The sequence below is a fragment of the Schistocerca nitens genome, unplaced genomic scaffold (genome assembly GCF_023898315.1).
Source record: "Schistocerca nitens isolate TAMUIC-IGC-003100 unplaced genomic scaffold, iqSchNite1.1 HiC_scaffold_468, whole genome shotgun sequence".
NCBI lineage: Eukaryota > Metazoa > Arthropoda > Insecta > Orthoptera > Acrididae > Schistocerca > Schistocerca nitens.
In genome coordinates, this window is record NW_026046001.1 from 9,386,724 (window position 1) to 9,401,138 (window position 14,415).

Genomic DNA, 14,415 nt, shown 5'->3' on the forward strand with positions numbered 1-14,415 from the left:
GATATATCGAAAAGTACCGATATATCGATAAGTACCGATATATCGATAAGTACCGATATATCGATAAGTTCCGATATATCGATAAGTACCGATATTTCGAAAAGTACCGATATATCGATAAGTACCGATATATCGATAAGTTCCGATATATCGAAAAGTGCCGATATATCGAAAAGTACCGATATATCGAAAAATACCGTTATATCGAAAAGTACCGATGTATCGAAAAGTACCGATATATCGAAAAGTATCGATATATCGTAAAGTATCGATATATCGAAAAGTATCGAAAAGATATCGATAAGTACCGAAAAGATATCGATCGATATATCGATAAGTATCGATATATCGATAAGTATCGATATATCGATAAGTATCGATATATCGATAAGTGTCGATATATCGATAAGTATCGATATATCGATAAGTATCGATGTATCGGTAAGTATCGATATATCGAAATGTACCGATATATCGAAAAGTACCGATATATCGAAAAGTACCGGTATATCGAAAAGTACCGATATATCGATAAGTACCGATATATCGAAAAGTACCGATATATCGAAAAGTACCGATATGTCGAAAAGTACCGATATATCGAAAAGTACCGATATGTCGATAAGTACCGATATATCGATAAGTACCGATATATCGAAAAGTACCGATATATCGAAAAGTACCGATATATCGATAAGTACCGATAAATCGATAAGTGCCGATATATCGATAAGTACCGATATATCGATAAGTGCCGATATATCGATAAGTACCGATATATCGAAAAGTGCCGATATATCGAAAAGTACCGATATATCGAAAAGTACCGATATATCGAAAAGAACCGATATATCGAAAAGTACCGATATATCGAAAAGTACCGATATATCGAAAAGTACCGATATATAGAAAAGTACCGATATATCGAAAAGTATCGATATATCGAAAAGTATCGATATATCGATAAATAATGATATATCGAAAAGTATCGAAAAGATATCGATAAGTACCGAAAAGATATCGATAAGTACCGAAAAGGCATCGAAAAGTACCGAGAAGATATCGAAAAGTACCGAAAAGATATCGAAAAGTATCGAAAAGATATCGAAAAGTATCGAAAAGATATCGAAAAGTATCGATATATATCGAAAAGTATCGATATATATCGAAAAGTATCTATATATAAGGAAAAGTATCGATATATAAGGAAAAGTATCGATATATAATGAAAAGTATCGATATATAATGAAAAGTATCGATATACAATGAAAAGTATCGATATATAATGAAAAGTATCGAAAAGATATCGAAAAGTATCGAAAAGATATCGAAAAGTATCGAAAAGATATCGAAAAGTGTCGATATATCGATAAGTATCGATATATTGATAAGTATCGATATATCGAAAAGTATCGATATATCGATCGAAAAGTATCGATATATCGACTTGTATCGATATGTCGAAAAGTATCGATATATCGAAAAGTATCGATATATCGAAAAGTATCGGTATATCGATAAGTATCGATATATAGCAAAGTATCGATATATCGCTAAGTATCGATATATCAATAAGTATCGATATATCGATAAGTACCGAAAAGATATCGAAAAGTACCGAAAAGATATCGAAAAGTACCGGGAAGATATCGAAAAGTACCGAAAAGATATCGAAAAGTACCGAAAAGTTATCGAAAAGTACCGAAAAGATATCGAAAAGTACCGAAAAGATATCGAAAAGTACCGAAAAGATATCGAAAAGTACCGAAACGATATCGAAAAGTACCGAAAAGATTTCGAAAAGTACCGAAAAGATTTCGAAAAGTACCGAAAACATTTCGAAAAGTATCGAAAAGATATCGAAAAGTATCGAAAAGATATAGATAAGTATCGAAAAGATATAGATAAGTATCGAAAAGATATCGATAAGTATCGAAAAGATATCGAAAAGTATCGAAAAGATATCGAAAAGTATCTATATATATCGAAAAGTATCTATATATATCGAAAAGTATCTATATATATCGAAAAGTATCTATATATATCGAAAAGTATCTATATATATCGAAAAGTATCTATATATAATGAAAAGTATCGATATATAATTAAAAGTATCGATATATAATGAAAAGTATCGATATATAAAGATAAGTATCGATATATAATGATAAGTATCGATATATAAGTACCGAAAAGATATCGAAAAGTACCGAAAAGATATCGAAAAGTACCGAAAAGATATCGAAAAGTACCGAAAAGATATCGAAAAGTATCGAAAAGATATCGAAAAGTATCGATATATCGATAAGTATCGAAAAGATATCGAAAAGTATCGATATATCAATAAGTATCGATATATCGAAAAGTATCGATATATCGAAAAGTATCGATATATCGAAAAGTATCGATATAACGAAAAGTATCGATATAACGAAAAGTATCGATATATCGAAAAGTATCGATATATCGATTAGTATCGATACATCGAAAAGTATCGATATATCTATCGATATATCAAAAAGCATCGATATATCAAAAAGTATCGATGTATCGATAAGTATCGATATATCGATAAGTATTGATATATCGAAGAGTATCGATATATCGAAAAGTATCGATATATCGAAAAGTATTGATATATTGATAAGTATCGATATATCGAAAAGTATCGATATATCGAAAAGTATCGATATATCGTTAAGTATCGATATATCGATAAGTATCGATATATCGATAAGTATCGATATATCGATAAGTACCGAAAAGATATCGAAAAGTACCGGAAAGATATCGAAAAGTACCGAAAAGATATCGAAAAGTACCGAAAAGATATCGAAAAGTACCGAAAAGATTTCGAAAAGTACCGAAAAGATATCGAAAAGTACCGAAAAGATATCGAAAAGTACCGAAAAGATATCGAAATGTACCGAAAAGTACCGAAAAGTACCGAAAAGATATCGAAAAGTACCGAAAAGATATGGAAAAGTACCGAAAAGATATCGACAAGTACCGAAAAGATATCGACAAGTACCGAAAAGATATCGACAAGTACCGAAAAGATATCGACAAGTACCGAAAAGATATCGACAAGTACCGAAAAGATATCAACAAGTACCGAAAAGATATCGAAAAGTACCGAAAAGATATCGAAAAGTATCGAAAAGATATCGAAAAGTATCGAAAAGATATCGAAAAGTATCGTAGAGATATCGAAAAGTATCGAAAAGATATCGAAAAGTATCGATATATCGATAAGTATCGATATATCGAAAAGTATCGATATATAGAAAAGTATCGATATATCGAAAAGTATCGATATATAGAAAAGTATCGATATATCGAAAAGTATCGATATATCGAAAAGTATCGATATATCGAAAAGTATCGATATATCGATAAGTATCGATCTATCGAAAAGTATCGATATATCGAAAAGTATCGATATATCGATAAGTATCGATATATCGATAAGTATCGATATATCGATATATCGATAAGTATCGATATATCGAGAAGTATCGATTTATCGAAAAGTGTCGATTTATCGAAAAGTGTCGATATATCGAAAAGTATCGATATATCGATAAGTATCGATATATCGATAAGTATCGATATATCGAAAAGTATCGATATATCGAAAAGTATCGATATATCCGATATATCGATATATCCGATATATCGATAAGTATCGATATTTCGAAAAGTATCCATATATCGAAAAGTATCGATATATCGAAAAGTATCGATATATCGAAAAGTATCGATATATCGAAAAGTATCGATTTATCGAAAAGTATCGATATATCGAAAAGTATCGATATATCGATAAGTATTGATAAGATATCGAAAAGTACCGATAAGATATCGAAAAGTATCGATATATATCGAATAGTATCGATATATATCGAAAAGTATCGTTATATATCGAAAAGTATCTATATATAAGGAAAAGTATCGATATATAAGGAAAAGTATCGATATATAATGAAAAGTATCGATATATAATGAAAAGTATCGATATATAATGAAAAGTATCGATATATAATCAAAAGTATCGAAAAGATATCGAAAAGTATCGAAAAGATAACGAAAAGTATCGAAAAGATATCGAAAAGTATCGAAAAGATATCGAAAAGTGTCGATATATCGATAAGTATCGATATATCGATAAGTATCGATATATCGAAAAGTATCGATATATCGAAAAGTATCAATATATCGATAAGTATCGATATATCGAAATGTATCGATATATCGATCGAAAAGTATCGATATATCGATATGTATCGATATGTCGACAAGTATCGATATATCGAAAAGTATCGATATATCGAAAAGTATCGGTATATCGATAAGTATCGATATATCGCAAAGTATCGATATATCGCAAAGTATCGATATATCAATAAGTATCGATATATCGATAAGTACCGAAAAGATATCGAAAAGTACCGAAAAGATATCGAAAAGAACCGGAAAGATATCGAAAAGTACCGAAAAGATATCGAAAAGTACCGGAAAGATATCGAAAAGTACCGAAAAGATATCGAAAAGTACCGAAAAGATATCGAAAAGTACCGAAAAGATATCGAAAAGTACCGAAACGATATCGAAAAGTACCGAAAAGATTTCGAAAAGTACCGAAAAGATTTCGAAAAGTATCGAAAAGATATCGAAAAGTATCGAAAAGATATAGATAAGTATCGAAAAGATATCGATAAGTATCGAAAAGATATCGATAAGTATCGAAAAGATATCGAAAAGTATCGAAAAGATATCGAAAAGTATCGAAAAGACATCGAAAAGTATCGAAAAGATATCGAAAAGATATCGAAAAGTATCGAAAAGATATCGAAAAGTATCGAAAAGATATCGAAAAGTATCGAAAAGATATCGAAAAGTATCGAAAAGATATCGAAAAGTATCTATATATATCGAAAAGTATCTATATATATCGAAAAGTATCTATATATATCGAAAAGTATCTATATATAATGAAAAGTATCGATATATAATTAAAAGTATCGATATATAATGAAAAGTATCGATATATAATGATAAGTATCGATATATAATGATAAGTATCGATATATAAGTACCGAAAAGATATCGAAAAGTACCGAAAAGATATCGAAAAGTACCGAAAAGATATCGAAAAGTACCGAAAAGATATCGAAAAGTATCGAAAAGATATCGAAAAGTATCGATATATCGATAAGTATCGAAAAGATGTCGAAAAGTATCGATATATCAATAAGTATCGATATATCGAAAAGTATCGATATATCGAAAAGTATCGATATAACGAAAAGTATCGATATAACGAAAAGTATCGATATATCGAAAAGTATCGATATATCGATAAGTATCGATATATCGAAAAGTATCGATATGTCTATCGATATATCGAAAAGTATCGATATATCAAAAAGTATCGATGTATCGATAAGTATCGATGTATCGATAAGTATCGATATATCGATAAGTATCGATAAATCGATAAGTATCGATATATCGAAAAGTAACGATATATCGATAAGTATCGATATATCGAAAAGTAACGATACATTGATAAGTATCGATATATTGATAAGTATCGATATATCGAAAAGTATCGATATATCGATAATTATCGATATATCGATAAGTATCGATATATCGGTAAGTATCGATATATCGATAAGTATCGATATATCGATAAGTATCGATATATCGATAAGTATCGATATATCGATAAGTACCGAAAAGATATCGAAAAGTACCGAAAAGATATCGAAAAGTACCGAAAAGATATCGAAAAGTACCGAAAAGATATCGAAAAGTACCGAAAAGATATCGAAAAGTACCGAAAAGATATCGAAAAGTACCGAAAAGATATCGAAAAGTACCGAAAAGATATCGAAAAGTACCGAAAAGTACCGAAAAGTACCGAAAAGATATCGAAAAGTACCGAAAAGATATCGACAAGTACCGGAAAGATATCGACAAGTACCGAAAAGATATCGACAAGTACCGAAAAGATATCGACAAGTACCGAAAAGATATCGAAAAGTCCCGAAAAGATATCGAAAAGTATCGAAAAGATATCGAAAAGTATCGAAAAGATATCGAAAAGTATCGTAAAGATATCGAAAAGTATCGATGTATCGATAAGTATCGATATATCGATAAGTATCGATATATCGATAAGTATCAATATATCGAAAAGTATCGATGTATCGAAAAGTATCGATATATCGAAAAGTATCGATATATCGAAAAGTATCGATATATCGAAAAGTATCGATATATCGATAAGTATCGATATATCGCAAAGTATCGATATATCGATAAGTATCCATATATCAATAAGTATCGATATATCGATATATCGATATGTATCGATATATCGATACTTATCGATATATCGATATGTATCGATATATCGATAAGTATCGATATATCGAAAAGTATTGATCTATCGAAAATATCGATATATCGAAAAGTATCGATATATCGATAAGTATCGATATATCGACAAGTACCGATATATCGATAAGTATCGATATATCGAGAAGTATCGATTTATCGAAAAGTGTCGATTTATCGAAAAGTGTCGATATATCGAAAAGTATCGATATTTCGGTAAGTATCGATATATCGAAAAGTATCGATATATCGAAAAGTATCGATATATCGAAAAGTATCGATATATAGAAAAGTATCGATATATCGAAAAGAATCGATATATCGATAAGTATCGATATATCGATAAGTATCGATATATCGAAAAGTATCGATATATCGAAAAGTATCGATATATCGAAAAGTATCGATATATCGAAAAGTATCGATATATCGAAAAGTATCGATATATAGAAAAGTATCGATATATCGAAAAGAATCGATATATCGATAAGTATCGATAAGATATCGAAAAGTACCGAAAAGATATCGAAAAGTACCGAAAAGATATCGAAACGTATCGAAAAGATATCGAAAAGTATCGATGTATATCGAATAGTATCGATATATATCGAAAAGTATCGATATATAAGGAAAAGTATCGATATATAATGAAAAGTATCGATATATAATGAAAAGTATCGACATATAATGATAAGTATGGATATATAATGACAAGTATCGATATATAATGATAAGTATCGATATATAATAATAAGTATCGATATATAATGAAAGGTATCGATATATAATAAAAAGTATCGATATATAATGAAAAGTGTCGAAAAGATATCGAAAAGTATCGAAAAGATATCGAAAAGTATCGAAAAGATATCGAAAAGTATCTAAAAGATATCGAAAAGTATCGAAAAGATCGAAGAAAAGATATCGAAAAGGATCGATATATCGATAAGTATCGATATATCGATAAGTATCGATATATCGATATGTATCGATATATCGATAAGTATCGATATATCGATAAGTATCGATATATCGATAAGTATCGATATATCGATAAGTATCTATATATCGATAAGTATCTATATATCGATAAGTATCTATATATCGATAAGTATCGATATATCGAAAAGTATAGATATATGGAAAAGTATCGATATATCGAAAAGTATCGATATTTCGTAAAGTATCGATATATCGTAAAGTACCGGTATATCGAAAAGTACCGAAAAGATATCTAAAAGTACCGAAAAGATATCGAAAAGTACCGAAAAGATATCCAAAAGTATCGAAAAGACATCGAAAAGTACCGAAAAGATATCGAAAAGTACCGAAAAGATATCGAAAAGTACCGAAAAGATATCGAAAAGTACCGAAAAGATATCGAAAAGTATCGAAAAGATATCGAAAAGTATCGAAAAGATATCGAAAAGTATCTATATATAATGAAAAGTATCTATATATAATAAAAAGTATCGATATATAATGAAAAGTATCGATATATAATGAAAAGTATCGAAAAGATATCGATAAGTATCGAAACGATATTGATAAGTATCGAAAAGATATCGATAAGTATCGAAAAGATATAGATAAGTATCGAGAAGATATCGATAAGTATCGAAAAGATATCGAAAAGTATCGAAAAGACATCGAAAAGTATCGAAAAGATATCGAAAAGATATCGAAAAGTATCGAAAAGATATCGAAAAGATTCGAAAAGATATCGAAAAGTAACGAAAAGATATCGAAAAGTATCTATATATATCGAAAAGTATCTATATATATCGAAAAGTATCTATATATATCGAAAAGTATCTATATATAATGAAAAGTATCGATATATAATTAAAAGTATCGATATATAATGAAAAGTATTGATATATAATGATAAGTATCGATATATAATGATAAGTATCGATATATAAGTACCGAAAAGATATCGAAAAGTACCGAAAAGATATCGATAAGTACCGAAAAGATATCGAAAAGTATCGAAAAGATATCGAAAAGTATCGATATATATCGGAAAGTATCTATATATAAGAAAAAGTATCTATATATAAGAAAAAGTATCTATATATAATGAAAAGTATCGATATATAATGAAAAGTATCGATATATAATGAAAAGTATCGATATAATGAAAAGTATCGAAAAGATATCGAAAAGTATCGAAAAGATATCGAAAAGTATCGAAAAGATATCAAAAAGTATCGAAAAGACATCGAAAAGTATCGAAAAGATATCGAAAAGTATCGAAAAGATATCGAAAAGTATCGATTTATCGAAAAGTATCGATATATCGATAAGTATCGATATATCGAAAAGTATCGATATATCGAAAAGTATAGATATATCGAAAAGTATCGATAAGTATCGATATAACGATAAGTATCGATATATCGATAAGTATCGATATATCGATAAGTATCGATACATCGATAAGTATCGATATATCGATAAGTATCGATATATCGATAAGTATCAATATATCGATAAGTATAGATATATCGAAAAGTATCGATATATCGAAAAGTATCGATTTATCGAAAAGTACCGATATATCGAAAAGTACCGAAAAGATATCGAAAAGTACCGAAAAGATATCGAAAAGTACCGAAAAGATATCCAAAAGTACCGAAAAGATATCGAAAAGTACCGAAAAGATATCGAAAAGTACCGAAAAGATATCGAAAAGTATCGAAAAGATATCGAAAAGTATCGAAAAGATATCGAAAAGTATCGAAAAGATATCGAAAAGTATCTATATATAATGAAAAGTATCTATATATAATAAAAAGTATCGATATATAATGAAAAGTATCGATATATAATGAAAATTATTGAAAAGATATCGATAAGTATCGAAAAGATATTGATAAGTATCGAAAAGATATCGATAAGTATCGAAAAGATGTCGAAAAGTATCGAAAAGATATCGATAAGTATCGAAAAGATGTCGAAAAGTATCGAAAAGACATCGAAAAGTATCGAAAAGATATCGAAAAGATATCGAAAAGTATCGAAAAGATATCGAAAAGTAACGAAAAGATATCGAAAAGTATCTATATATATCGAAAAGTATCTATATATAATGAGAAGTATCGATATATAATTAAAAGTATCGATATATAATGAAAAGTATCGATATATAATGATAAGTATCGATATATAATGATAAGTATCGATATATAAGTACCGAAAAGATATCGAAAAGTACCGAAAAGATATCGAAAAGTACCGAAAAGATATCGAAAAGTATCGAAAAGGTATCGAAAAGTATCGAAAAGGTATCGAAAAGTATCGATATATCGATAAGTATCGAAAAGATATCGAAAAGTATCGATATATCGAAAAGTATCGATATATCGAAAAGTATCGATATATCGAAAAGTATCGACATATAGTAAAGTATCGATATATCGAAAAGTATCGATATATCGATAAGTATCGATATATCGAAAATTTCGAAAAGATATCGATAAGTACCGAAAAGATAGCGATCGATATATCGATAAGTATCGATATATCGATAAGTGTCGATATATCGATAAGTATCGATATATCGATAAGTATGGATATATCGGTAAGTATCGATATATCGAAAAGTACCGATATATCGAAAAGTACCGATATATCGATAAGTACCAATATATCGAAAAGTACCGATATATCGATAAGTACCGATATATCGAAAAGTACCGATATATCGAAAAGTACCGATATATCGAAAAGTACCGATATATCGAAAAGTACCGATATATCGAAATGTACCGATATATCGAAAAGTACCGATATATCGATAAGTACCGATATATCGAAAAGTACCGATATATCGATAAGTACCGATATATCGATAAGTACCGATATTTCGAAAAGTACCGATATATCGATAAGTACCGATATATCGATAAGTTCCGATATATCGAAAAGTGCCGATATATCGAAAAGTACCGATATATCGAAAAATACCGTTATATCGAAAAGTACCGATGTATCGAAAAGTACCGATATATCGAAAAGTATCGATATATCGTAAAGTATCGATATATCGAAAAGTATCGAAAAGATATCGATAAGTACCGAAAAGATATCGATCGATATATCGATAAGTATCGATATATCGATAAGTATCGATATATCGATAAGTATCGATATATCGATAAGTGTCGATATATCGATAAGTATCGATATATCGATAAGTATCGATATATCGGTAAGTATCGATATATCGAAATGTACCGATATATCGAAAAGTACCGATATATCGAAAAGTACCGGTATATCGAAAAGTACCGATATATCGATAAGTACCGATATATCGAAAAGTACCGATATATCGAAAAGTACCGATATGTCGAAAAGTACCGATATATCGAAAAGTACCGATATGTCGATAAGTACCGATATATCGAAAAGTACCGATATATCGAAAAGTACCGATATATCGATAAGTACCGATATATCGATAAGTACCGATAAATCGATAAGTGCCGATATATCGATAAGTACCGATATATCGATAAGTACCGATATATCGATAAGTACCGATATATCGAAAAGTGCCGATATATCGAAAAGTACCGATATATCGAAAAGTACCGATATATCGAAAAGAACCGACTTATCGAAAAGTACCTATATATCGAAAAGTACCGATATATCGAAAAGTACCGATATATAGAAAAGTACCGATATATCGAAAAGTATCGATATATCGAAAAGTATCGATATATCGATAAATAATGATATATCGAAAAGTATCGAAAAGATATCGATAAGTACCGAAAAGATATCGATAAGTACCGAAAAGATATCGAAAAGTACCGAGAAGATATCGAAAAGTACCGAAAAGATATCGAAAAGTATCGAAAAGATATCGAAAAGTATCGAAAAGATATCGAAAAGTATCGATATATATCGAAAAGTATCGATATATATCGAAAAGTATCTATATATAAGGAAAAGTATCGATATATAAGGAAAAGTATCGATATATAATGAAAAGTATCGATATATAATGAAAAGTATCGATATACAATGAAAAGTATCGATATATAATGAAAAGTATCGAAAAGATATCGAAAAGTATCGAAAAGATATCGAAAAGTATCGAAAAGATATCGAAAAGTGTCGATATATCGATAAGTATCGATATATTGATAAGTATCGATATATCGAAAAGTATCGATATATCGATCGAAAAGTATCGATATATCGACTTGTATCGATATGTCGAAAAGTATCGATATATCGAAAAGTATCGATATATCGAAAAGTATCGGTATATCGATAAGTATCGATATATAGCAAAGTATCGATATATCGCTAAGTATCGATATATCAATAAGTATCGATATATCGATAAGTACCGAAAAGATATCGAAAAGTACCGAAAAGATATCGAAAAGTACCGGAAAGATATCGAAAAGTACCGAAAAGATATCGAAAAGTACCGAAAAGTTATCGAAAAGTACCGAAAAGATATCGAAAAGTACCGAAAAGATATCGAAAAGTACCGAAAAGATATCGAAAAGTACCGAAACGATATCGAAAAGTACCGAAAAGATTTCGAAAAGTACCGAAAAGATTTCGAAAAGTACCGAAAACATTTCGAAAAGTATCGAAAAGATATCGAAAAGTATCGAAAAGATATAGATAAGTATCGAAAAGATATAGATAAGTATCGAAAAGATATCGATAAGTATCGAAAAGATATCGAAAAGTATCGAAAAGATATCGAAAAGTATCTATATATATCGAAAAGTATCTATATATATCGAAAAGTATCTATATATATCGAAAAGTATCTATATATATCGAAAAGTATCTATATATATCGAAAAGTATCTATATATAATGAAAAGTATCGATATATAATTAAAAGTATCGATATATAATGAAAAGTATCGATATATAAAGATAAGTATCGATATATAATGATAAGTATCGATATATAAGTACCGAAAAGATATCGAAAAGTACCGAAAAGATATCGAAAAGTACCGAAAAGATATCGAAAAGTACCGAAAAGATATCGAAAAGTATCGAAAAGATATCGAAAAGTATCGATATATCGATAAGTATCGAAAAGATATCGAAAAGTATCGATATATCAATAAGTATCGATATATCGAAAAGTATCGATATATCGAAAAGTATCGATATATCGAAAAGTATCGATATAACGAAAAGTATCGATATAACGAAAAGTATCGATAAATCGAAAATTATCGATATATCGATTAGTATCGATACATCGAAAAGTATCGATATATCTATCGATATATCAAAAAGTATCGATATATCAAAAAGTATCGATGTATCGATAAGTATCGATATATCGATAAGTATTGATATATCGAAGAGTATCGATATATCGAAAAGTATCGATATATCGAAAAGTATTGATATATTGATAAGTATCGATATATCGAAAAGTATCGATATATCGAAAAGTATCGATATATCGTTAAGTATCGATATATCGATAAGTATCGATATATCGATAAGTATCGATATATCGATAAGTACCGAAAAGATATCGAAAAGTACCGGAAAGATATCGAAAAGTACCGAAAAGATATCGAAAAGTACCGAAAAGATATCGAAAAGTACCGAAAAGATTTCGAAAAGTACCGAAAAGATATCGAAAAGTACCGAAAAGATATCGAAAAGTACCGAAAAGATATCGAAATGTACCGAAAAGTACCGAAAAGTACCGAAAAGATATCGACAAGTACCGAAAAGATATGGAAAAGTACCGAAAAGATATCGACAAGTACCGAAAAGATATCGACAAGTACCGAAAAGATATCGACAAGTACCGAAAAGATATCGACAAGTACCGAAAAGATATCGACAAGTACCGAAAAGATATCAACAAGTACCGAAAAGATATCGAAAAGTACCGAAAAGATATCGAAAAGTATCGAAAAGATATCGAAAAGTATCGAAAAGATATCGAAAAGTATCGTAGAGATATCGAAAAGTATCGAAAAGATATCGAAAAGTATCGATATATCGATAAGTATCGATATATCGAAAAGTATCGATATATCGAAAAGTATCGATATATCGAAAAGTATCGATATATCGAAAAGTATCGATATATCGAAAAGTATCGATATATCGATAAGTATCGATCTATCGAAAAGTATCGATATATCGAAAAGTATCGATATATCGATAAGTATCGATATATCGATAAGTATCGATATATCGATATATCGATAAGTATCGATATATCGAGAAGTATCGATTTATCGAAAAGTGTCGACTTATCGAAAAGTGTCGATATATCGAAAAGTATCGATATATCGATAAGTATCGATATATCGATAAGTATCGATATATCGAAAAGTATCGATATATCGAAAAGTATCGATATATCCGATATATCGATATATCCGATATATCGATAAGTATCGATATTTCGAAAAGTATTCATATATCGAAAAGTATCGATATATCGAAAAGTATCGATATATCGAAAAGTATCGATATATCGAAAAGTATCGATATATCGAAAAGTATCGATTTATCGAAAAGTATCGATATATCGAAAAGTATCGATATATCGATAAGTATTGATAAGATATCGAAAAGTACCGATAAGATATCGAAAAGTATCGATATATATCGAATAGTATCGATATATATCGAAAAGTATCGTTATATATCGAAAAGTATCTATATATAAGGAAAAGTATCGATATATAAGGAAAAGTATCGATATATAATGAAAAGTATCGATATATAATGAAAAGTATCGATATATAATGAAAAGTATCGATATATAATGAAAAGTATCGAAAAGATATCGAAAAGTATCGAAAAGATAACGAAAAGTATCGAAAAGATATCGAAAAGTATCGAAAAGATATCGAAAAGTGTCGATATATCGATAAGTATCGATATATCGATAAGTATCGATATATCGAAAAGTATCGATATATCGATAAGTATCGATATATCGAAAAGTATCGATATATCGAAAAGTATCGA

General features: G+C 29.0%; 1 protein-coding gene across 1 annotated transcript; it reads left to right on the plus strand.

The window, feature by feature from the left end:
* Positions 1-579: 579 nt before the first annotated feature.
* On the plus strand, positions 580-14,150 carry LOC126232379 (repetitive organellar protein-like). The gene is made up of 22 exons (XM_049942652.1): positions 580-877; positions 997-1,212; positions 1,626-2,111; positions 2,173-2,290; positions 2,788-3,291; positions 4,053-4,114; positions 4,460-4,981; positions 5,083-5,200; positions 5,770-6,143; positions 7,660-7,857; positions 7,899-8,138; positions 8,321-8,437; positions 8,519-8,681; positions 8,755-9,188; positions 9,260-9,529; positions 9,591-9,747; positions 10,666-11,006; positions 11,180-11,395; positions 11,809-12,294; positions 12,356-12,512; positions 12,971-13,438; positions 14,078-14,150. The coding sequence occupies exons 1-22, from the start codon at positions 580-582 to the stop codon at positions 14,148-14,150; spliced, it is 6,018 nt and encodes a 2,005-aa protein (XP_049798609.1).
* Positions 14,151-14,415: the final 265 nt, after the last annotated feature.